Source organism: Aquila chrysaetos, chromosome 13, assembly GCF_900496995.4.
Source record: "Aquila chrysaetos chrysaetos chromosome 13, bAquChr1.4, whole genome shotgun sequence".
In the NCBI taxonomy this organism is placed as follows: domain Eukaryota; kingdom Metazoa; phylum Chordata; class Aves; order Accipitriformes; family Accipitridae; genus Aquila; species Aquila chrysaetos.
The window spans coordinates 12,220,706-12,246,815 of NC_044016.1; the positions used below are offsets into that span (position 1 = coordinate 12,220,706).

Here is a 26,110-nt window from a genome sequence, read left to right on the forward strand (position 1 = left end):
ACCTGTCCACTCCCTCCCTATAAACTAACTGTCATGATAAATAGCAAGTTTTTCTTCCATTTTTGTGTTGTTCAATAATTGGTACATTTTCTACAGCCTGCACATTTAATGTACTTCCAGCTGTTTTAACAATACAATCTCTATCCTTTTGGGGGGGAAAAAAGGAAAACAAGCAGGAGTTCCAAGTTAACTAGGATGTTGCTAGTGCAGGTCCATCTTCATCTTGTATCTTTATGAGCAGCACTCATTTCTCTCTTTTTCTATCTGAGTAACAATTATGTCCTGATCTTACACTAGACATGTCAACAGTAGATTGAGACACTTAATAATGCTACTAGAAGTGATAGGCTTTTTTTTTTGACATGACACTCCATGGAGTGCTAGACACTCCATGACACAGTGCTAGTAAGTGCTTGCTTGTCTGATAAGAATACCCTGTCCACCAGCCTCATTGCAATTCACAGTGTCAACTCTAGAAACAACATAGGTTGCAGTATTCAGAAGTATGATACAATTTTCTGCTGCCTTCATGTTTGCGTTTACGGATATTGTCTCCACCCTGGCCTCCCCTTTCTCTGTCCAGCCCTCCCTCCGTCCAAAAGTGACTATCCTTCCTCTTTTCAGAACTTGAAGTTAAGATGCAATAGAGATTTGATGGTTCCTTGGGCTAGGCCCTTGATTACTTAGCAGATATGTGATGATCATTGTTATTCTCTGGAAGAACTGATTCCTAGAAATGCAGAGCTCATTCAGGATAATTGGAAGCAATTGGAGCAAGTGGGTGCACAGCCACCAGATTTTTGTCATTGTTGCTCTGATGCCATCCTGTTGCATTCAGTAGGGATTCATGGTCATACCTGGAAGGAGACAAAGTGAAGGCTTTCTTTAATCTGGACTGCAAAATGACAACAGGCAAGGTTGACAGTAATTTCATGTGAGAGCTTCAGTTCCATGGTTTGATTAGATGTGAGTGTCCAGTGATGCTGGAAGTATTGTTTATTTTTATATGGGAAAATCAAAGCATTGCTAAGTCTCACTGAAATCAGTGGAGTTATGTTAACTTACACCAAGGAAGGATACGGCCGAATAGAAAATATTTTGTATCTAGTCTTAGTCATATCTTAGTTTATCTGAACTGATGCAGCTTAACCATCTAAATTTTTATGAGACTTTGACAGCCATTTACTAGGTTTTTACACTTTATGGTCAGCCTCATAAATTAAAATGGCTGAGTAAATTAAACTTGGACTTTCATTGCCTAGTTTTCCATCTACAACGTAGGTCTGGGTTACAAGCAGTGCAAAAGCAGGCTTCTAGATGCACTTGCTTCCATTATTGCTGAAGTTAATTTTTGTAAGAATATAAATTTACTTGCTTCTATCTGCCTCTGAAGAGGTGGTGCCCATTTGAAATCTAATCCCCTTTTCTATGCAGTACTTGATCTGCTTCAGTGGAAGAATATCTGAAGTGGGCTGGACTCCTCAAAACTAAAATACATGAAGAGATACAAAGAGTCTTCAATTGTCCCCTGACTGAGCAAAGACATTCCCATTGCTTATGGTCTGCAGCAGTGCTGCAGAGAGTGATGAGGCACCTTTTAAATTTTTTTTTTCCTCAGAGGTTTTCTACAGGTGGGGCCAGTGGAATGGCAGCAGCCGAAGGGTTGGCTGTAGGTAATTGTTTTGCACACTGCAAAGTGGTTTGGATAAGCAGTAGTTCTTCTCTGGTATATATATTATGGTGAGGGTCCCAAAGGCTAGTCTTCACTTCCAGTTTGTGCTGGGGTTCACTTCCCTGGTTTTCTGGGTGCTTGAATGTTTAACAAATTTAATACCATGAATATTTGTGTGGGGTTTTTTGTTTTGTTTGTTGGATTTTTTTTTAACACATGCACCATCCCCCCGCAGTGTATTAGAAGGCTTTTAGATGTCAAAGAATGACAAATAAGACCAAAATAGTGATTTGGCAGATTCTACTTGCACTTATCTTTGGGACCAGTGTTTTCTACAGAAGTTAAAAAACAGACAAACAGCCCCATCCTAATTTATAGAGAGCAAAATTCACTTCAGGGTGGTAGACCTGTGATTGCCCACCACTAGGGAGAGTTTCTCATAATTGTTATTGGTTAAAACCATTCAAACCCATTTATATTTGTGTGTGCTGTGCCTGTAGTGTCTCCAGATGGAAACCTTTGCTAAACCAAATCATTGCATAGGACCAGAAGCAGGAAAGAACCAGGGTGTTGGAATAAAGTGGCATGTATCCTCCTGAGCCCCCCGTTGAAATGTAGCTCCGTATTTATCAAGCAGTATGCACACCTGCCTCTCCTGTGAAATCCATCTGCATGGGTTCAGTTACCTTCAGCAAGGGCAAATCTAAGTATTTTGGATTCATAAAACTGATAATTCCCATTGATCTTGTCAACTTCAAATGTGCTGGCAAGCAAGACCTGCTGTCATCTCCTCAAACATATACAGAACAGAAGACCTCCCAGTCGTAATCCTTAAATATTTTATCTGGGTTAAATGGAAAGAAGATTTCAAGACTTCCCTGTCTCTTTCCCTTCCTTATACTCACTTTCTGTTCTTCAGAGAACTCAGAATAAGGTAAACCATATCAACACTGCTGCAGTATAAGGTTGTGTGCTGAACCTTTTTCCTACTGTGCTGTTTCAGTGTCATAGGATAACCCCTGTGGGTAGTGATTCCACCTTTAGGGACTGAAATTGATTTTCCTTATCTTAGCATGTAAAGATCTGACCTTTAGAAGCATTAGGTGCCAGAGCATAGCAGCACCGGATGCGGAAGGCGTGAAGGTAACAGTTTTTAAAGTCCTGGAAATGTATTTTAAGGTCTATTAGTTTTGGCACAGAGTGGTGAGCTACCTACTGAGTTGGTTTGTTCGCATTCAGTGCTCACTCTCTGCTAGAAGGTAGAGTCTATAGGAAGACTTTTGCTCATTGTCTTGCATGGTCAAATGTCACAGGCTCCTCTGTGTTCCTAGTTAAAATCTGTGTGGGTATAGTGGCTTGCCTAACTTCTTCTGATCACACCTCATCAGCTCTTTTGCTAGTTTTATATTGGACAAACTATTTGGTCTGTGTGGGAAAGAGAGAAACAATCTCATACTGAGTACCTAGGCATAAGTGAAACTCCAAAGGGGGTGACTGCAGTGGTCAGCCGTGCTGTTTATATAACTGAAGTCCTGCTGTCTGCATCACTCCATGTAGGAATTGGTGGAGACACAGCATCTGTCTGATGACTGACTGAGACATTATCAAGTAATGCAGAGGTTGTGCAGCTTTGAGGAAAGTTGCCCCATTCAGTAAGGGCAGTGAAGATGCTGGCTGAATTGTCAAAATGTAGTTTTTCATTGTATTTATAAATGAATTTTGTTTTACTTTGTGGGAAGAAAAATTGCGTATTGGAGTTTTATTTAAACGATGCACTTTTTGTAGTTTTGAAAAACAGCTGACCTCTTTGGTTAAATTGTTCAAGGTATGGGGAAAGAGCATATTTAGACAGTGATTTTGATTTTCATTACAGCCTATTTTTATTTGACAGGAGGGAAAACTGAAAGAGAGGTCATCAGTATGCTCAGGGGGAGAAGCCAGAATAGACCTTTAACATCTCATTCACTTTGATACTATGGGAGTTTCTGAAGGACCTCAACCAAAGTTAAATAGCATGTTAAATGCTGGTGTTCCTGCTCAGCAAGGGGTTGAACATGTCACTGTTGAAATACACAGGACTGGAAAAGAGGAGAGGCAAGAGACAGTAGTATTTGTGTTAGAGATGGGAAATTACAAGGTGTAGAGACATTTACTGTGTGTTAGTCTGGAGAAGACCTGGGACTTGAATCACAGCTCTTAAAATAGTCTTGCCTTTAAGGCAACGTTGTAAGTACCGTGCTCAGGCCAGTGAATAATATTAAGAGCTGCATCTGGTAATTCTGGAATTAGCTACTTTGGTACCACAAGAGAGGCTGGTCCTATGGCTACTGTCAGAAGTTCATTGTATATTTTAATTTGTCCCCAGTTGTTCACACTGCTTCTCTACCAGTTTTGAAGTGACGTTCCCTTTTCTAGCAGGATTGGTACTATGCCATTAGACAAACTCTGGATTCTTTCACTGTTGATTCCAAATCTAACAGAAGCCAATGTGGCTCACGAGTGTTTACTTCTTTGTTTGTGCATTGGCATTATCATTGAACTTCACCAGTGAGAGAGCTTGCCAGAACTGAACACAAAATGTAAATGAAAGTAGATGTATTGTTGGAAACACTGGTAAACAGTTTCCGTGTGGCTGTACATCAATGCAGACTGGGAGCATATGGGGAAGTTACTCTTGTTTTGCTGTGAGAGCTCTGAAATATGCTGCAGTTTCACTGCCTGAATAACCCATAGGCTGAATCTGAAAATCACCATTTTTCATTAAAATGGCTTTGTGCCTCTTGCCAGTAGTGATTGTCTGGCTGAGCAGGGACATCCGCTTTGACACCAAGAGTATGAGGGCTGCCTGTAGGAGGTTGAAATTCTAGTTTCCAACTTGATTTATAAGTGGTTTATACTTTAAGCTTTCCTGTTTAATAGTTAAATAAACTGTTTAATGTTTAAAAAGTAAAATTCTTCTGATAATTAAACCAGTATGCAAGAAAAAAGCTGAGCACAGCCACATCTTGGCTGAGCCTTTCAGTGTGTTCCCACAGTTCAGATCCCAGTTACACTATGAATGAGCTCCTGGTTGCAGAGCACTGTGGAAAGCCAATGTAACCCACCACTGTGAGCACTCACCTCATGATTGTATTTTTATATCCACTTGTCTCCTATTCACAAAAGAGACTGCCAAGATGGTTGGGAACACACTGCAGGGAAAAATACTGAATAATGTTGTGGAGGCAGATACATGGCCTGGCAGAATTTTCCATCTACTTATTTCTGCTGTTGCTGTGTTACTGTGTAGATCCAAAACTGGAAGATGATTTACACAGACCACGTGTGCCACCTTGATTTTACATTCTGCCCTGGAATACACCCCGTTTGTGACACTCTGATGCTCTGGAAATTATAATGGTACCCAAATAGTGACAGTCATCAAAACCACCTACTTTTAGCTATCAAGGATATCTGGCTCTTTCTCATTGTCTGCGGGGCACATCACTAAGATCTACACTTGGTTCTAGGTAAAACAGTGTTTTGTTTTCCTGTTTACTATAAATAGTGCAGCACAGGAGTGGGAGTCAAGGGAGTCAGAAAGCAAGAACCCTGCTGATACAAGCTCCTTGCCCTGCAGCAGCCTTCTACAGGTTATCAGGAAAAGTCTTTCCTCTTGCTGCATTCAGAACATGTTAGAAAAATCTTGCAACACCATATCATACCATAATCATAGAGAAGATGACAGCATGCATCTGTCAAATAGCCAGAATGAGGGTGAACTGCATCCTTTCTGTTTCTGTGATATGTACAGCATCTTTAAAAGCAGGGTAATACATTTTTATAGTAGTGAGAGGCAGAGATGAAGCTGAGTATGTAATTCAGCCTCAGTGCTATGAAGGTTAGTATTATGTGCAGCCCATAGCAGCATGGCTGTAGAATGGCTATAGCTTGAAGTAGCAAAACAATACAAAGTGGTTTTGCGGAGGGGGAGAAAATCCCTAATCAAAAAAGCAAGTGCATGTAGATGGAGATCAAAAAGCAAGGCTGTAGATGGAGATCCTGGCTGATTAAAAAGTTGCAGTGTTAGTGGAGGGTGTTGAAGTGGGTAAAATAAAAAGCAATTAGTCACCAAAGAGTCTGTGTAAAAGCAAGATATGGATTTGATCAGCCTCAGAATAGTTCACGTGTGAAGATGGGAAAAACAAGTGGGCAAGAAGAAATGGAGATAGGCAATTTTAGGAGCTCCTGAGAGAGGGTAGTGTAAAGGGTGTTACTGTCTTGAAAATTGCTGTTGGCTGCTTTGTGGCAGTGTCTTCTAAGCTCATTAGCAAGTTAGTGATGATTTTACTGGCACAGTTACTTTGCTGAACCTTTTCTTGCATTTTTGTTTGCTCATACTTTATTGGAAGGGGTGTTCAGGAATGCTAACTCTTAATTTTTTTTTAATTTTTTTTTTTTGACCCCCAAATACTTTCTGCCATGCAGGCATGCTCTAGAAATGGCCATCAGTGATTCCATCTGGATTTCTCTGCTTTTTGAGCAGAGGCCTCCATGCATCATATACCCTGCTGTTTATAGAGGTGGCTGTACATATGGCATGGAATCTCAGCCAGGGTTTGAAACTGCTTGTGCTATGCAGGCACAGTGGGAGCCTTAGGAATTGAACTTCATTTATGGAAGTTGTCCGTGGGTCTTGGAGATGCCTTGGCTTTCTGTGGCCAGAAAAGATTGCTAAGCACAGTGGATGAGTAACAGCCAGGTGAGGCACTGGTAGCAACAACTTCTGTTATATTAACATAGTTGGAAGAAAAGCTGCCTTTTCTTGCTTTGCTGAACAGTAACTTGTGAACTACCTGAGGTTCCTTGTGACCCTTTGACAGTCAGGAAGCACAAGTGGCCCTTGTTGTAACTAACTATTGCATGAAATATACCATGTAGTACTCATGTTAAAATACTGAGCAATTCAGGTGAAAGAGAATCTGATCTCTAGCCTAGAGGAGGGTCCTGTGATTGAGAAAGAAAAGAAACAGTCTTCTAAGATTACCCTTTCTAAAATAGACTTTCTTGCATGAGTGACAAAAATTGCGTGTGGTGCTGTTTATTCTGGCTTTCCCGGATGGTCAAAATCCTGCTGATTTTTACATCTTATATTGGCCCCTGGTATGTAGACCCTTCTTTCCAAACATGGCTCACAAGGGACACTCAAGAGAAATGTTGCTTACAGCAAGCAAGCCTGAATCCTCTATTTGGCTCTTACTACTTATGCCTGCAAAAGCAACGGTAAGTTTTTTCATCATCATTGAGGGTGTAGGTACAGGCTGAAAACTCATGTACAAGCTCCCTGCAGGCCCAGGCCTGGTGACCCTTTAGTGTCCTGTTTGCCATGTACCTCACAGTTGGAGGAGTCATCTTTTTATGACCAAAGTTAAGACTGCAGACTGAAAAATGGTGCTTTCAAGGAGGCCATGTTATGACATACAGGAGCCAACTGCTTTGTTCTGAGCCCTCCAATCAGTTTATACTCAAATATCACTAAAATCAGTGTGGTGACTCCTGTGAAATAAGAGTGGTAGACACCGTCTTGTTACATGGAACTTCATTGCTATCACTAGGGTGTTTTCAGCAGCCTCAACAGAACTGCCAGAAATATAGAAAGGCAGGGCTGACTGACAGTTTCTCTCCTCAAGGTGATCTGTGTGGAAAGATGTCAAGGAAAATTGACAGCAGCATCTGAAGGGTCATTATCTGGGATCATCTTTTCCTGTGATGTGCAGGCTCTAATCTCTCAAGCAGTTTTCATTAGTAGTTTATCTACTGCAGTAATTAGAAAAGTACAGTTTTATGCAGTACAACTTACTCCCATCGACAGCCCATGGTCTGGTCCTGATGGCTTGTTCTCTCCTGAATTCAGTGGAGTCTTGCTTCACACTAGAGTGATTGTGAGCAGGCTCAGGACAAGGCAAGCTGAAAGGCAGCTTTCAAAGGATTTCCCTTGCATGGGAGTATGTGCAGACTAGACCAGAGCTCCCACAGCCCGGCCCTTGAAGCTGATGTAGGCTGATGTAGTTGTTAGGGAATGGTGCTCCCTGTTTGCAGAGAAGTATAAGATCAACCAAACTGGTCATGCTCTTGAGTTGAGACTCTGTATTATGGTCATGGTCCAGGCACAGTTGGTGTGTTCTCAAGTCCTGCATAGAACCAACAAGACTGTTCTGTGCACCCTTTGCAAGTACATGGGACTTTCTTTCAGGAGATCACAAAGCACTTCATAAGTTCAAGTATTTGCTTTGATAGATGAAACCTGGAAATAGTGAGTGATTCCTGAAGATTAAAAGCTGATCAGAGCAGAGAACTTAACTAACACTCTTGTCAGCTGCTTTGTCATTTTTCCTAATAGGTGTTTGCAAAAAACCCCAACATTAAAGTAACATTTACAGATGGCTGATTTTGAAGTGTAAACATCTAAACTAGCACATTTACTGTTCTGCCTAACAGTGACCAACTTTTTGATGTGTTTGTTTCCAGGAACACCTGTCTGGTTCTTTGTGAAAATTGCTCCAATTCGAAATGAGCAGGATAAAGTGGTTTTATTTCTTTGCACTTTCAATGACATAACGGCTTTCAAGCAGCCCATTGAGGATGATTCATGTAAAGGTTTGTCTTTTTCACAGTTATATATTTATGCTGCTTCTGTTTGTTTGCCCTGGTCTTGAAAGAGCTGAAGTCCTTTAAATTCCAAAGGCAAAGAATTAGATGTTAAAATAGCTTGTAGCCATGCCATTGGGGACTGCATTTGTGCAAGGAATGGTTGCTGGTTTAAGTGAATTGGCTCTGGCCTGCACTGGAAAGGGTCATTGCTAATGAAACCCCCAAGTGCTTCAGGAAGCAGAGTTTACTTAGCAAATAGGTGCTGCTCTTCCTTTTAAATTCATTACTAATCCACACTCCAGCATAGCCTTCAAGGAGTCACAATGTTGCTAAACAGTCTCTTTGATGTCAGAGGGAACTGAAGGGTTTGGGGGCCTGTACAAATTGTGCATGATGCTGTATGCAAAAACTGAGGAATTAACCCTGTATGAGTCTAGCAAAGATCTGAATAATTTCATTCTGCCTGGCTTGATGTTACTTACCATTATTATGGGATTCCTTACATTCAAGTTCTGGACTAGTTTCCTTTAACATGTGTGAGAGATTCCCATTGTCTTAAGTTGAATCAGGTTTAAGCTGTCCTGGTGATTGAAGTAGCGTTGCTGTGTTTTGCTGTTAACCCTTTTCTGAGTTACACCCTGGAAACCTGGAAGCAAACTCAGCTGTGACAGCAGCATAAACTTGCACTCAGGTTCAGATCCTGTCAAAAATAAATCTTTTGTACCCATATGGAGCATTACAGAGACTTGCGTCCTCTGGGGTAAAAAAAGACGTAAGTTCTCCTGTTGTTTGCATTTTTGTAGTATTTAATAATATTTGTAGTATTAAATTAAACAGGAAACTTACTGTGAAGGTGAACTGATTTACATTTATGCTCAAAATGTTATTCTTTAAAAACATAGTTTCTCAAAGTGGAAACACCTGTTACCATGAAAAAGGAAGTACAACCTTGACAAACATACCCTCTTCCAGGCTATGTGGGTTATTTTTTTTTCTTTTTAATGCTATTTGTTTGGTTCTTCGTTGCTTTAATAAAACTAAAAAAATGTATCTTGTCAGGAAGGTTGGGTCTACAGTATTTTTTTTGTCTGCCTAGTGGTCTTCACTGTATCCTGATGAGGACTGACAGCAAAGATAAATCAGCATGATGCAGTAAAGCTGGTTCTCATTTATTTGCTGGGAGTGAAGGCCCTTGCTTCATTTAGTCAGTTGATAAGCAGGACTTTCAGTCAGGGGTGGTTGCTGTGTCTTTTCTCTTTGCTTTCACAGAAGATCCTTAATGTGATAGTGATATGCACTCTTGTGAAAAGAGTTTGTCCTTCACTTTCAACACAAGGAAACACTGTAACTGTTTTGTTTTCAAGAGAAGTATGTGAAGGAAGGGAACATTAATGTTTTTATAAAATCTCCTTTGGATCTTGAAATCATGCTGTTCTTACAGTGATCATAGTAATGCTTAGCAGTTCCATATCTAAAGCAATGTAAGCACTAAACCTACATAAAAGTACACCAACTTGCAGAGGAGTTAAGATGATAAGCAAAATTTCTTTATCTGGCCCACGGAAACTGGCTAAGTGACTAAAAAAAGTTGCAGACAGAAGAACTGGATGTATTATTTAGAGGCCACTCACAGCTCTATACTCCTTCCCCGAGTGTTATGACTTTATGTACAGAAGAGTTCATGCACTAAATGAGTCTTCCAAATATTGTTTCTGAATCTCCTAAAATTAATGAAGTTGCATCAGATTCATGCTGGTAAAGAGTTCTCTGTCATTGTATACACAAATCAAACATGATATAAATGAAACTGCACATTCTGTTCTAATCCTTAATTTATCCCCTACGCCTGCCTTTCTTCCATAAGTTACTTGCTATAGGCTAGCTTTGGAATTTTGTGGAATGCATCTCGGGAAGTGAGCTGTATCAGTCACTTGATGGCTAGGTGAGCAATTTCTTGGAAAAGAAGAGCTGATTTGTCAAACAATTAAAGAATTTTACATACGTGACGATGTCTTTAATATTATCTCATTGTGCAATTGTATACTGTGGTGGGGGGGGAAAGGCAGGTATGGAGTATCAGACAATTGTCCGTAGTGGGGTCTAGGATTCATGGAGGGGAAAAACATTTCTAGAAGATCTAAAAATGGTAAAATTGTATTAGCTTCTTCTAAGAATCATTGCTTTTACAGACCTGAGCTTTGAAGAGGGCATATACTTTGCAACATGTACAACGTTACATAGGAATTTTGTAGCATGCTTCTGAAGGATAGCAATTTTCGTAGGAATGTTTCTCATAATCTAAAACCAAATGAAGTCCCTATCTGAAAACCTAAAACGGTGAACTTAGAGATATATTGTTTAGTTGAAACAACTGAAAACTGATTGCTAAATCAATTATTTTTCCTTCTTTCACCTTCAGTCAGCTTTTATCAACTACTTTTCCTTTGCTGTGTTTATATGTGAAATGAGTTTCCTGTGCATATGACCACTTAATATGTAATAGGCTGCCTGCAAATGCAGCTGTTTTATTAACACATGTGCTATTTGCATAGTTGCAGAGTGGCATAGCATAAAGTATTTAGGTTTTTCAAAATCAATGCCTGTATGTCTATGTAGAGAAAAAATGTTATGTAGTACAAGAATACGATCAATTTAAAGAGCAACTAATCTGTCAGACTAAACCTGCTTAGCTGTCGTATATCTTAGTTTTCTATCACCTGCTGGCAATTTCAAGCATGATCATTTAGCCACAAATGATGTAGTGACTCCTTGAGTGAAAAGTGTTGAGCTCTAATGACAGGTGTTTGACTTGTACACAAAAATGAATGGGCATCTGTTAGCCAAAGGTGTCTCAGAGAGATAGAAGGTCCCAGTACCATTTTTCATTCTTAATTTTTTTTATTAATAATATCAGACATTGGTGATGAAACAAAAAAATATTTCTGAATTTGTGTAAAAAGTAGACTACTAATTGTAGTCTTTGTTAATTGATTCAGATAATTTAGACGATGTTTATTTTAGGACTGCCATAGAAGTTAAGTAAATCTGCTTTTAAATGCAGCAGCTTTAAAAATAGTGCATTCTAAATAAAACAACTTAAAAATAGTGTGTCAGTGATGTTGATGGTACAATATTTTTAAACAGCCTCTTTCCACTCTTCCCTGTATGCTTGCCTCTTAAAAAAAAACCAGGAAAAAATAGGTTTACTTGAATAGAAGTAGGCAAAATCAAGCTATAGCATAGCTAAATTTGGCTTGTGAAGTGCTAGGTCACCTTCTTAGCTGAATTTTAGACTATATGCTATATTTGGAATTCATGCATTTTGTCTGTATATGTCTTTTTTGGTTTGAAATCTAACACACCAAGTATGAGATGTTTGAGAATAGTGTATAAAGTGGAATGCATCACTTTATGAGAACAATAATTTGTGCAGACAAATAGAATCTGTGCCTGCACTCTGAGTAGCTAGTAATAAGTTTGCCTGAACAGGTTTTGCATATATGAATACAATGTGAACATATTCATATGCATCTATGCTGCTTTATAAAAGTTTGGAAATTATGCTTTGGATCTTAATTTTTGCTTTTGATACTTTGTTTTTATACAAAAATGTGATCAAATTCAACATCACTGAATCATAAGAGAATGGTTGTTAGCCTCCTAGCTATTGTAACCTCCTATGCTTTGTAACAATCATCAGTTATCATCTCCTCTGCAGAAGAAGCTTTATTTCATTTTGCAGCTAAGCTGTCCTTTGCATCACAAGCAGGCCTACACAAAAAATACTACTTTGATTGCCTCCTTCATCTTAATTCAGGGAGAACTCCAAGTGTTTCCTTTCTTTTCCCTTTTCGTTTCTTTTTGTTGTTGTTGTTGCTGTCTAATTTTTTGTTCTGTTTTTAAAGATGTATTTATATGAGCAGAGCCAGTGTTTGAAATATTTTGATTAAGTTATACTCTTACTTTCATCTAGATGAAATATTTTCTTAAAAAAGGAAACAAATGAAAGGGAAGTGGTAAGTATGTTAAAAAACTTTGGTATGCTTTCCCAGTCCAGATGGAAAAATAAGACCATTTTAGTCATGAAGTTTCAAAGGGAATGGGCGTTAAGACTGCACAGAGGTATGATGGATGTAAGCAGGGATCTTTGATGTGCAAGAAGACAATGGTGGTTTGAGTGGAGGCAAGAACTGCTAGAATCCTGATTTAGTTGCATTTACACAGAGCTTATTCTCTAGCAGGCAGTGGCTCCTTGTTCTAACTCTAGGGATTGTGTAAGTCATGGATCAGCAACTTGATAACAAGGGTTCTGTAACTGTCACAGTTCCTAATGTTTGAATTTACAAGTCATCATGATCAAGTTGAGGAGAGTGATAGGAAACAAATAACTACCTACAAATAAATAATAAATGTTGTTGTGGATTGAGTATCAACAGATCATGCTCACCTCAAAATACAGAAAATTGGCTTCTTCAACTTAAGAGCATTGTTAAATGAAGCTTCATTCCTTAAATAAGAGAAGTCTTGATGAGTTAAACATCACATCACAAAGGTGTATTTCAATGCCATGTTTCCCCATGAAACAAAGCTCAGGGGACAGTTTTTGTCCCTGTTGTAGGCACCTTGACTTCTTGGGGGTTTTCCGAAGCAGTTTCTATTCAGCTCTTTGCAATGAAATGGTGGAAAACTGAAAGAGCATCATGGAATGCAGGACAGCTGAAGTCAGTGCTGTTAATCTTGAAGGCTCTTCATCCTTTTGAAGCTGAAGATGTTTTAGTGCCATCTCATTGCTTTGTCCCTGCATGATGTTTTCTGCAGAACTGAAAAAGGAGACCAAACAATGATAAAAATGGGTTAGAATCAAAGACAGAGGCACAGGCAAACACAACCATGGGGCTGGCATCTAGCTTTATGTTTGGTTCCTGAATTCCAAGCTGTCTTCTCTGCTATGTAACCTCTTGTCTGTTTGACAAATATATACGCCTATATGAGAATTACTTAGGGTCTATTAGATTTCAATTTAATTTATATTTTCTCTATTTCTAGAGGAAAAGAATGGATGTAGGGATATACCAACTGCTTGTGTTGAAAGAGAATTCCTAATCCATATCATCTGGTCCCCCATCCTAGCAGGACTGGCATCAATATATTCTTACACCATTATGAAACCTAGTTTCTCATCTTGGAAAGCTCCATCTTCTTCCTATAATCAGCTCCATGACCCTTAAATTTAATTTTTATGTTCTCTCCTGTGGCTTAAGTCCATTATTTGACCTCTCTTCACTGGATAAATATCTGACTTGCTGTAGTCTGTGTCTGTCCTTAGGCTTCTGGAGGAAAAATTGCAATAAATTCAGCAGGTACTGCTGTCTTTCAAAGCAGTGTTGGAGAAGTTATCATTCAATAGGATTACTACTGGCATTCTCTCTCATTTTCATTTTATTTTTCCTATGCCACAATCTGCAGGTCTGCTATAGCTATACTTTGAAGTTCCCACGTTTTTGTCTTCCTTTCACACACCACACACACACACAAAAGGCAATGCAAGGAGGACAGTGTTCCATCCTAAAGATGAGATTCATACACCTGGGACATCAGCACAGTGATTCAGTGCCTGGTTTTAGGCATATCATTGCACAGTGGCATGTGCAACTCCAAGCTGGGCTCCCATGTGCTGTACCCAGTGTATGGAGAGAGGTGAGGTATGTACTCCCAGCCTGCCATTTTCAGGTCAGCACTGGTTCAAAAAGCCAAGCTAAAAAGCCCTGCCTCTTGACACAGTCTCTTGCCCATAACAAACAGTTCTATTGTTTTCAGATCAGAGTTCAGGGTATATGGTGAGAAATCTAATGTTCGTGGAAATGGTTCTTTCACGTACCATTTAGGCACCCACAAATGAGATTTGCAACATGTAAGGCAGGGGAGGTGCTTGTAGGGGATGCTGAGGACAGAGGAATGGGTTAAGCTGCACCTTTCAAAAGGAGATGACTCTTGGGAAGAGGGAGAGGTACTCGAAGGTGCTCAGCATTCATAGCCACAAATCATGCCGCAGAGATGTCTGGGAGTGCTTTTGTGCAAGAAAGCTCAGGTGAGGTGCTTCCTTTTACTCCTCTCTCTGTTTATATCTGAATAGCCCAATTCTTAGAAAACTCGATGGCAGGAAGAAAATACACACTGAAAGTTTGTCCCCGGGTTTCGAACCAAATTTTGAATCTTCCAGGAAAATGCCCCACCTGTCAGTTTGTTTTGAGTTGGTAAAAGGGGCTGTGTTAGCTGGCATTAAAAACATTATGTGTCCAGTAAGGCAGGCAGATTTCGAGTTCCCATGTGAAGCTCGAGCTCTGTCGTCTTTTTTTCTGTCTGTCGTCAGGGCTGCCGTTTGCAAACCAGCCCTGTTCGGCTGCAGCCGGCGTGGCGTGGCGCGGCGCGGCGCGGCCCTCGCTTCAGCACCATGGCCAGCACCGCGGGCAGCGGCTCCCGCCGCGCCGCCCGCTCCCGGGGCACCTGTCGGCCGGGGCTGGGGAACGGGGCTGTCGTTCACAGCCTCTCGGGACAAATCCCCCTCGGGCCTCGTCAGTCTGGCTTTGTGTCACTGGAAGTATACCGATGTTGATAGCCTTCTGCCACGGTCCTGTAAAACAGTAAGAAAACATCGTAGTGCTGGCATGCAAGTTCTGCGAAAGCAAAGTTTTAGGTTGGTGTAAGTTGCTGTAGCTCTGTTGGCTTCACAAAGGCTAGTCTGGTTTATATCAGCTGAAGATTAGCCATTATGAGTGGTTTCTCCCACCTGATCCATTCTTTTAACCTCTACTGGCTTTACTCAAAGTAGTAGGGCCTTCAAGCCTTAGTTTATCAATTGTAGTTGGATTTCTTCATGTACAGTAGAGAAAGAATGCTCTTTATAAATGTATCTTTAAAAAAAAATCCCAAAACCCACCACCTTCCATGGAAATGTATTGTGAGAAATCAAGTGCTTTGGGTCAGGTTTATAACAGATACAAACTGACCTCACTTGAGGTTCTGTCATGTTGATTTATTTCTCTGAGAAATAGTCCTTTAGTATAGTAGCTAATCTTACATGGGTTTATCAGGAAAGATCTGGCTTCCTGGATGGAAATCGTTCAGTCTACTTGTTGATGAGTACTGCCCAAAAGTGTTGGCTAATTCTACTCAACTTGGCTATTAAATTATCACTGACAGACTTGCTTTAAGGTATAAGAAAATATTCAATTTTATTCTTGATTTTGGAGAGGTCGGATGGATTTGGTCCTCCCCTTTAATAAATGCACCATTTTGCATATTTGTAGAGGGAAAAATGCTAAACTCTCTTTTCAGGTCTGCCCTGAAAGATCTTGTTCAATACTGGATCCATGTAATTTGTTTATTTTTTGTGCTCACCTCTCAAATTACCAAATACGTTCCTGCAAACTCCATCAAAGTGAGATGCCAAGCAAAGATAGGTTCAAAGTACTCGGCAATATTTTAACCACCCATATTCCTGTACTTGTCATGGATCACTTGCAGGCTAAACTTCAGACTGGTCTTTAAAACCAGTCACTGGTAATAGTATCATTTCTTTGGGTGGTAAAGCCATAATGTGGAGGAAACTTTTTCCAGAACCAGGTTCTTGTTAAGAACTGAATCTGCAAAGTGCTGAGCATCCTCAGCTGGAGTAGGAGGTGAGACTACTCAACAGTTCCCAGGTGGTGCTAGCATTTTCAAGACTGGGACTAAATGCACTGATACTTTCATTTCAGAGTATCAAAAATATCCAGATGTGTACTCTGCCTGACTTTCTGTTATGGCAAAGTACTGCTCATAAAGGTTATAGTTGTAACTAGCTCTTATGACAGTTATTTGAAGTCTTCTGTTTTGAGGGGTATTTGAAATGACTGTAAAAAATATTCTGAATTAAAATTCAGCGTATGACTTCTCTGCCGGAAGCTGCTAAATGTTTTATTAGAGTTTGAGAAAATCTATTTGTATATTTCCCCCTTTTGTTTAGAGAGAATAAAATTAATGATTTTGTTTTGCTTTGTCTGCTCTGCTTTTTATTATCTTCTGTATATTTCTCTGCTTACGCCAGATCTATGCTTGATACATCTGAGGCCAGATTCACTTCTGTTACAGGCAACTGTAATTTTTCTTGTGCGTGATTCTAATCTTACATTGTGATTAGTCTGGAGTGCCTTCTGCAGTGCTGTGACATCCAAATCTGGCCTTTGGATTTAATAGAAGGTTATTGTAAAGTGGACATTTATCCTTACAAAAGATGCAGTTCATGGAACAGCACTCTTGTAGAGCCATTGAATACAAAGTCACTGCAGTCATGGGTTTTATTACTTTACCACCCTGACACCTATTTTGTGACTTGCTTTTATCTTGCACTTGGTTAAATTACACTCCCTTGTGGTCAATGTTAAAGCAGATTGCTCTGTTTTCACTTTTTTTTTTTTTCTTTTTTTTTTGGTTATGAGAGGCTTTATGTGGTACACTTGCAGCTTTTTTTGGTAATGTGTATAATCTCACATGTTTTCTCAAGGTTGGGGAAAGTTTGCTCGCTTGACCCGTGCCCTCACAAGCAGCCGAGGCGTGCTGCAGCAGCTTGCTCCGAGTGTGCAGAAAGGAGAGAACGTTCACAAGCATTCGCGACTTGCTGAGGTAACGTTTGCTTTCCCTGAGAGACCGTAAAGAAATGTTTTTAGCCTTTGTGGGTATGTTGCCTCTGCGTGAGCCAAGCATTGTCTCTCCCCCTTGCCCTGGGAATTTGAAGCCTGGTGCTGGCATGGGAGCTCAGAATATGGCACATGTGCTGTGAAATGTGTCCCGTGACAGTGGAATGAAAACGGGTCTCCAAAAGACTTCATGTAACCTAATTGCAGTGTTGTGTTCCATATCTCAGCAGAGTCTTATAATGGCATTATTACTGAAGTAATAGTTTCTTGCTTAGTTTCCATTCTTCTGAGGATCTCAATGTTAGTAGGAACTTGGACTATTCGCTTGTGTAAAACTGAGGTGAGAAAAACTCAGGCTAGTACAGAAGGGAATTCTGGAGAATCCTTGACATGGTTGTTCTCTGCATTCATTTATGTCTGGTTCTTTTTCAGTGGGATCCTGATCCTGCTTTACAAACTGGTTAAAATGTATGTTTGAGCTACTGGTTTTATGGACAGAACAGCTGTAAGATACCACAAGCCACACTGCAGACAGATGAGCAAAATGAAACCTTGTGATTTAAGTAGACTCTCAAAGTTTTGAGAAAAGCTCCAGGCAGAGGTGGCTTCTTGAGGTACTTAGGGTTTTAGGGCTTTCACCACGACGGGGAGAGACTGTCCCGAATTTCCTGTAGCTGTCTCCTGGGCCAGTAGTAGGCCCTCCCTGGTGTAAAAACAGCTTAGGGAAAGTATTGATATGGTGTTAATGATAGCATGGCCAATATAACATGGCACTTCTGTGTCACCTATTGCTGTGAATGCCATGGCAGCACCTGTGACTCTTGTCAAGAATTCTTAATCTTCCTGTGTAGCTGGAGGTGTAAGCCATTGATGGGTTCCATGGGGTCTCCATATAGTCAGTACTCTGTTAATTTTGCCCTGTATACGTCTTAGTTTCTAGGCAAAATAAACAACTCCTGCCCAGGCCTGTATTATTATCACATGTGATGATGAAATTCCCACAGACAGGACATTACCTATTCAGTATGTAACACAGATGCACTCAAGAATGGAAAACTGATTTCTGCAGGAAGTACAGAAATAACATAGATCATACTAGCACAGGGGAGTGGCAGACATTCACATGGACACTATACTGTAGGAATACCATGTGATTATCACATGTCCACCCTGAGGTTGCTTTAGTGTCCTGGAATTTGGAATAGTCTCCCTCCTAATCCTACTCAAGGTTTAGCATCAAATAATCCTTCCTTCTCTTTTGATGTCTACCCTTGAATTTTAGTTCATGCTAAAATGTAGGCAGTAGAATGCAAGACAAAGGGTCTGAGGTTATTCTCTTTGGCTCAGTGTACCTCAATCTGGACCTAAGTGACTACACATTACTGAGACTTCTTGCAAGCCGATGTGCTCAACAAGTCATTGCAAGTATTCTAACTAGCACAGCCAGTTGATTCATTACAAATAATAAAGGGCAAGTGTATAGTTTGCATATCTGAAATGAGTTTCTTTAATTGCTGACTGAATATTGCAGTCATTCTTTTAAAAAGATTAGCCCCAACTGTGATGCTAGGTACCTTGTTGTATATCTGCCGTAATTCCACTTAAGTCAATAGAACTACACTAGAGAAAACCAGAGTGCAGATAATCATACAGACAAGCCCACTTTTCTTCCTTTGAAGACATATGGGGTGCCAGGCTTCTTATTCTGGAAAGATCTCTCAATAATACTGAACACGGGATCTTTAACTGTTTCCTGTTGCATTTTCAAATCCTTATTTTTTTTCTTCATCTCTGCAGTAGCCTATTTGAAATCTTAAGTTAAAATTAAAATTAATCCTTTTTCTTTTCCTACTTACTATGACATTTCACATCAATCTTGTTTGCTCGAGAAGGCTTTTCGTTTATTGGAATATTATTTGTGTTGCTCTTAGTTCTTTATCACTTATATTTTTGAATATCTGAGGAGCTAGTTGTGTTCTAGAACCTGAGTGGGGCAAGGTGTGGTACAAATACAAAACAGGACCCTGCCACAAAAGCTTACAATTTGTTCTATTATTTATGAAATATTAGTTTAAGAAAGGTGTTAGTGACAAACTACTTTGTTTTATCCACAGGCCATGGCTAATATGAGCAGTGTCTGTTAAGCCTCCTCTGTCTTTTGCCAGTATGTGTAGATTTTTTTAGCCTGACTTCTCTGATAGCAGTCATATGAAAACTGCTTAAATTAATTATGCAATTAATGCAAGGGAGTTAGGTAACTCAGGGTATGTTTTGCAATAAGAGTGTAAAGTAATTGATACATTTCTGTGGCTTTATCACCAAGAAGCTGATTGTAGGAACCATTCTTCCTGGTCGCTGCATAGTACATGTGTCCTCTGCACCTGTGGTGTTAGCTGATGTATTCTGTATATTTACCAGGCAGTTCTGTGTAAACAAGATTGTGTCATAATTTAAAAAATGTGATAGTTATAATTTTTCTGCTTTTATTTCTTATAATGGTGCTTAGCAGCACTGCTTAATAATGAAACTTCTGACTTTTTTTTTTGCAAACCTTGTTTACCAGGGACTTATAACTGCCATTAAAATCTACTTCAAGTTGAGGCTTGCCACCTAGCTCTTGGCTTGGGAGCAATTTGCATGGATGCCTGTGAAAACAGAATCAAGGGAGAGCGAGAGAAAGCAAATATGTGCAGTTGAAAACACAAAAGGGAGAGATTAAGCTGAAAATGAATGACTGTGTTGTGGTTCCCCCCCCCCCCCCCCCCCCAGTCATGCAGTCTTAAAAATAAATAAATCATTTTAACCACTTGTTGATGCACTTTTATGAGTCCTGACTGGCAATATATTCACCATTTTTTAACAAATCTAGGATAAAATTCTTATGTTAAAATAAATGAACACAGACTTGTGAAACCCATGATGAAATTTGTCATTTCTGCTCTTGAAATAATATTCTCTGGCTTTAGAGAGCTATTAAAACATCATGCATTATTACCACAAATAATAAACGCAGATAATACAACTGTAGTGGCTGGTGAATCATAAGTAATTGGAATAACACTTTCATTAATAACTTTCTGAAACAAATATTTCTTTTACTATGGTATAACTGCATAATAGGGAAAAATCTTCAAAAACCACAGCTGTTTTGGTTATTTAGTAAATGATAGTAATGAAGGGTTTGTTCAGTGCACACGGGTGGAAGCTCAGTATATCAGTTTATATAGTTGTGTACATTTTCTTCATGATTACTTTTATATTAATCCCTTGGGTTTTTTTTTTCCTCTCCAGAAGTACCTTTAAAAGCAGTTTGAATCTAGTTAGCTCATGTGGGTGGGTAACTACACCTGACTGCTTCAGCAAATATTGTGTCTCAGGTTGGCACTACTCTCCCTAGAGGCTGGAGTGCAGCCAGAGCACCTTGGAATAGGGCAGAAGGTACTTCTCTTTGTATCTACCTGGCTTTGCTGTATGGTGCAGAGAGTGGGGTTTATAGCTCTTAATTTCCAGATGACCCAGGGGTGGGGTGTGTGTCTGGAAGGATGGTGAAGAAATAGACCGTGTGTGGCCCTTGGTGTGAAAAGTGGAGAAAAGAGCTCTCCTAACTTTCAGTGCAGCAGCCTGACAAAACCTACATCTTTAGCCCTGAGCTCTGTGGACCTCTTTCCATTATTTCTGTACAGCACTGAGCTCTCTTACTGTACTTAATGCTAAAAGCAAATGCTTGTTCTCTGAGATAATTAAGCTTGATTATAGGTGTTTTCCTTCAATGATAAGAAGAATTTGATGCCTTTGAAAGCTCTTGGCTGGCAGTCCTGAGGGCTGCAAGACATTTGCCAATCTGTAAAGCAAGTTGCCTTTCCTGGGAGAGGTAGTGTGAGCTGGGACACTGCCCTTCTTCTATCTCAAGCTGTGAAATGACAGTTCATCTCTCTAGCAATGCTGGGAAGATGGAGTGGTTTTACAAGGTGCACGTTAGTGATGTAGTGAGAGGGAGCCAGGGCTAGAACTTTTCACCCCCACCCAAATAAAAGACCAGAGACACCTCAGGCTTGCTGCAGGTGGCTTTCTCCACCTTGTGAGTGATTGATACCCTTACGTCATTCCTTGATACCCATCTCCTGCCCTGTCCCTGCCCCTCCTTTCGAGATTCACACCCACACTGCTGGTGCACATCCTTCCACTGGAGACCAGCTAAAGCTATGGCCCCCGGTCACTTTAAATAGCTGTTGGTAGAACTTAACCAGAGACTCCAGGGTGGTAACAGAAGTTCAAAAGACTTATCAGTAAGGTCCTTAGCCATTCAGATAGTTTAGAGTACATTTACTTTCTAAATAAAAAGGGAAGGAGACATCAATCCTTTTATTTTCCTGTGCTGTAGCCCTTGAACCTCAAACAAGCTAGGGGAGAGTGCTTTGTACTTGGTGATGACATTTTAAAACACTGAAGCAGCAAAGTTGTTTATTTTCTTAATGAGTTGAAACTAGAAGTCTGTTTTTCTCTGCATTCAGTTCAGTTTTACGTCCCTGCAGTTCCACTGGCTTTACTGTAATTTTGTTTGATTTACAGCAAAATAACAGACACCATAATTTGGCCCCTTCTTTATTGCCAAACAGAGATTGTTCTTGCCTTTGTTCCTGTTATTCAGGTATATGGGAATATATTAGTACATTTTCCAGTAACTTTAGTTTGGATGATGCAGAATTACCACAAGTTCTTGAAGTACAAAGAGACCAGCAGTGGCCAAAATGGAGTGCATTATACAATTCTCAGTCTAGAACTTTTGTATGTATATATAAGAATCAATCTGACAAGAACTAACAAAATTATTTTTTTTCAGTGTTTCATGGTTGAGGTTCCTGTGACAATTAGAATGGTCACAAAAATGTTTGACTTTTTCCTATAATAACAGAGGCTAAAAAAATAAGCTCTAGGAGACATGTGATTGCAAAAGAAGCAATTATGTTTTCACCCTGCATTTAAGGGGTGATAGAATCTCCCCATGCTAGTAAGATCTCAGCATTAGAACTGAAATCCAGTTAACTGACTGAAAAATATTACTATGTGATAGAAAGTGCTTGGTTTTGCTGATCAGTTATTCCAGTGAGTGAATATTGCAGAGGACTCTCCTTGCCCAGTGAAACACATTTCAGGCTTCGGATCTTATGTTAGAGCTGCTACTCATGCAAATCCTCATAAAAGTCAGTAGTCAGTGCTTTCCAACTGATTCAGGTACAGCTACGATGTTCAAAATGGTGAGCAGGAGGTATTTGCAATATTGATTTTGGGCTAGAGCTTTTGTCAAGAAAAGACATCCTAACATTTGTCACTGGGACTGCAAACAAGCTCTGAAGGGAACAATGCTCTGAGTACACCTACTAACTCAGTACACAACCTATGCCTCCTTCCAGTCACTACCAGTGACTTCTGGGGACTGCATTGGCTGGCCAGTGCCTCCTGCGGAGAAGAGACTGCTTCTGTCTTGTGCTGCTTGCAGCTCCTCTCACCATAAGGCAACTTTTTAAAAAAATCTTTTTTTTTTTGGTAGAATGGAGAATGTGCATGAATCAGGGTCAGGAGTGGCAGAGTAGTTAATACTGCAGTAGACATGTTTGAGTCCTAGTTTGGTCTGCAGGCGTTCTACTTAGGGGAAAATGTTCCTTTTCCCTCTTTGCCGTTATACTAGAAACTCAGTGAAACAAAAATACTAAGTCCTCTTATTTTTTTTCAAACTGTTGATGCCTTTGTAACACGCAGGTCTCCCTGAGCAAGTCATGCTATTTCTCTTCTGGAGAACATACTGGGCTCAAAGTCAGCAGGCTTGCAACTCCCATTGTCATTTACACATGTGCAAGGGACTGTGATCTGACCGTGTCTGACCCCCGTTGTGCACAAGAGTAAGTGATTATGTGAGGTTCAAAGCAGCAGGGAACTTGATCTGAGGCTGTTTTTTCCAAGTAGGACTCTTGTAGCTGATTGTTTTCTTTTGTCCCCTTTGGCTTAATCTGTTGGAAAAAAGCCTACCAGTTAACAAAAAAAGAATAATAAAAAGCATTCAGAAAAGCCTGCAGATAAAAATCCGTGTCTAAATAATTGACGTTAAAAAAGCTGAGATAAGGAGCATGAAAGGAAGACATCCTCTTATTAAAGCTATGTTGTCTGATCTTTTCCATGGGAAGATGGCCATTTAATTTCCTTCTCTGCTCCCTATTGCTCTGAACTATGTGTAAATAAATGTGAAAAAGGAACCATGCTCCTAAATAGTTCTCACAGGTTCTATGCATTTGGCATTAGCAAACACATCTCACTCAAGCAAACCTCCATCTTCCTTTCAGTTTGCACCCATAACTCACCCAGGGTAAATTTCATTTTAAAATTTAACTTGTCTTTATTTGGAGGCAGGTCCTTCATGTTGGTTTCACCCTTGTGTATATCCATAGATATAAACAAACACATTCTTGTTCATAGATATGTAAAAGAAACTTTAGTTTCCAAGAATTAAATACATGATCATACTGTTTTTGCACTAGTTTGCAGAACTGGAGAGACAGTAGACTTAAAATGGGCAGCATTGATTGAGATTGCAGTTATACAAAACACTTGGAGCATGTGCTCAGCTTGAGGTCCAGGGTTTAAAACACATGCTGACAGATCATCTTTTGCTGTAGCGCTTTTTTGAATTCATACCTAACTGCGTTGTAACTTGACTGTACACCATCAGATAGTGAAGATGCTGATCTCCTCTCAGTGAAAAGTTAAAGTTCAAAATGCGTTTATTGAGGCTAATGATAGTTATCCATGGGCTTTGGTCCTGCACGGTCCAGAGAAGAGGAATAAAAGCCTATGCATTCGTGATAGATTGTAGTATAAGACTATTTCAGATACAGTATAGTGAAGAAAATAGACAATGTTGAAAAATAATGTGGTCCAGTGGTCCCGGTGCTGGACTGGAACTCAGAAGTTGTGGTATTTTTTCTGGGTTTTGCCATTGATTTCTATTTGTAACTGCCTTTCTTCCCATCATTTATCTGTCTCATCTGTTTAGACTGCTGAAGGAGCTGTCTCTTCTCTATATGTCTTGGAGACCTGGCACATTAGGCTTAGTGTCAAAAAATAATTAATGGCATTAAAAGAAACAACAGCTGTTCTAAGGTTGATGCTGATTTGTTTAACAGGATACTTATCCTTACTTGCTTACCATTTGGTGATGATAAAAGGAGTTAATGGACATGTATTTTTATCAACTGTTGTACTGACCTTGAGAATCTACGATGTAAAAAATAACATTAAAAAATTAAGCATGTTTTCTTTTTCTCCTGAAATCTCTGTGACTACAGGTATTGCAGCTGGGCTCTGAAATCCTCCCGCAGTACAAACAAGAGGCACCAAAGACTCCGCCACATATAATTTTGCATTATTGTGTTTTCAAGACTACCTGGGACTGGATCATCTTGATTTTAACCTTCTACACTGCTATTTTGGTCCCTTACAATGTCTCCTTTAAAACCAAACAGAACAATGTAGCATGGCTAGTAGTTGACAGCATTGTAGATGTAATTTTTTTGGTAGACATTGTGCTTAATTTCCATACCACCTTTGTGGGGCCAGCAGGAGAGGTCATCTCTGACCCAAAGCTGATTCGCATGAATTACTTGAAGACCTGGTTTGTGATCGATCTGCTTTCATGCTTGCCGTATGATGTCATCAATGCATTTGAGAATGTCGATGAGGTCAGTATACTAGTTCCACTTCCACCCATTAATTATTACTTAATGGTTGGGGGGAGGTGGGGGAGAGAAGAAAGAAGTGTTTGCTTTTAAATATATTGAACTAGCGTACATACGTCTCTAGTAGCTGTCCTCGCTGCACATAGAAGTTTGCTTATGAGTCCCAGCCAGAAAGGTCCATCTTTAACTGCACTGGGAGAGAGGCTGAGGTTTTTGGTGTCAGAAATCCGTATTTATTTTCCTTCATTGTACATCCTCAGAGTTCAGGAGGACAGGCAGAAGCAGACAGCAGAACCTCTGTACAGCACTGAGGAAAACTGCTTCATCTGATTTACCATGAATAGCTTGAACTGGTGTGTCAGGGTAGTTTCTTGGGGCAGGGTTCTCTTGCTTTCACTGTTGACTGAACAGGTTATGTCCACTAATGGCAATTCTTCACATGAACAATTGGGAAGTATAATACACTTTTCTCAGCTGCTTCTAATACAATATAGCAGGTGGCAAAGCGGCAGACAGTGACTCACTAAATCTTCTTAGACCGCCAGAAAGTACTATGTGGGTATCTGGTGATCCATGCAGCATTGTTTGGCAACAGTTGGTTTAGAGGAAGGTGAAGGAATTAAAAATGCTGTTTTGATTCTGTTTGATAATTCCATAATTAGTCAAAAGGATAGGGAGAAATCTGGAAATCTAGACTCCTCCTTAATTCTTGCTCATTTCTTTGGGAACAGGTCACAAGCCAGCAAAAGAACTAACATTCAGACACTTAAATCCACAATACTACCCTGTTTGAACTGCTTATTCTCCTACTGGATCAGGCTGCCAAGAAAACATTCCTAAACTAAATATATTAAGGTTCCATGCCTAAATAGTTCAGAGAGTTAATGAATTGTTAACAAAATCTTAAAGAGGATTCCAGCAGTCCACTTTCTAATTACATGTTACAAAATCTGTACCAACAACTAATTATGTGTCTGTATTTATCTGTGACACATACTAAACCTGTAATATACATACACATCTCATTAGTGCTTAGTATTTAAATTTTAGCCGGTAAAATTTAATTTTTATGAGTTTCTTTAAAATATGCCCATGTTATAAAGGACAACCTAGCTATTAAAAGAAAATTATGCCAAGTGAAATATCTGGGTAAAAGCATAAAACCGCATTACTTTTGTAAAAATACATTACACAGGTTTTTATCAAATTTAAAGTATTTAAAGTATTTTCCTCAATAACTTGAGGACAAGTAGGCAAACTACTGAATGTAGTGGAAAAAACAAGACATTATTTGATGTTTAATTCCTTAGAGAGGTTTTCATTTTATATAAAGCTACAGACTGAAATAACACAAATGAGATCAAGTAAAAAAGCCTTGTGAGACCTGTCCTGTTTGTCATAAGAAG

General features: G+C 39.7%; 1 protein-coding gene across 1 annotated transcript in view; it reads left to right on the forward strand.

Annotated features, from left to right (window-relative positions):
* KCNH1 (potassium voltage-gated channel subfamily H member 1) overlaps positions 1–26,110 on the forward strand; it is a 186,556-nt gene that overhangs the window by 16,257 nt on the left and 144,189 nt on the right. Inside the window, exons 4-6 of the mRNA XM_030035700.2 lie at positions 8,180–8,308; positions 16,845–16,963; positions 24,315–24,707. Of these exons, the coding sequence (XP_029891560.1) occupies positions 8,180–8,308; positions 16,845–16,963; positions 24,315–24,707 (641 nt within the window). The remainder of the gene's footprint in view (positions 1–8,179; positions 8,309–16,844; positions 16,964–24,314; positions 24,708–26,110) is intronic.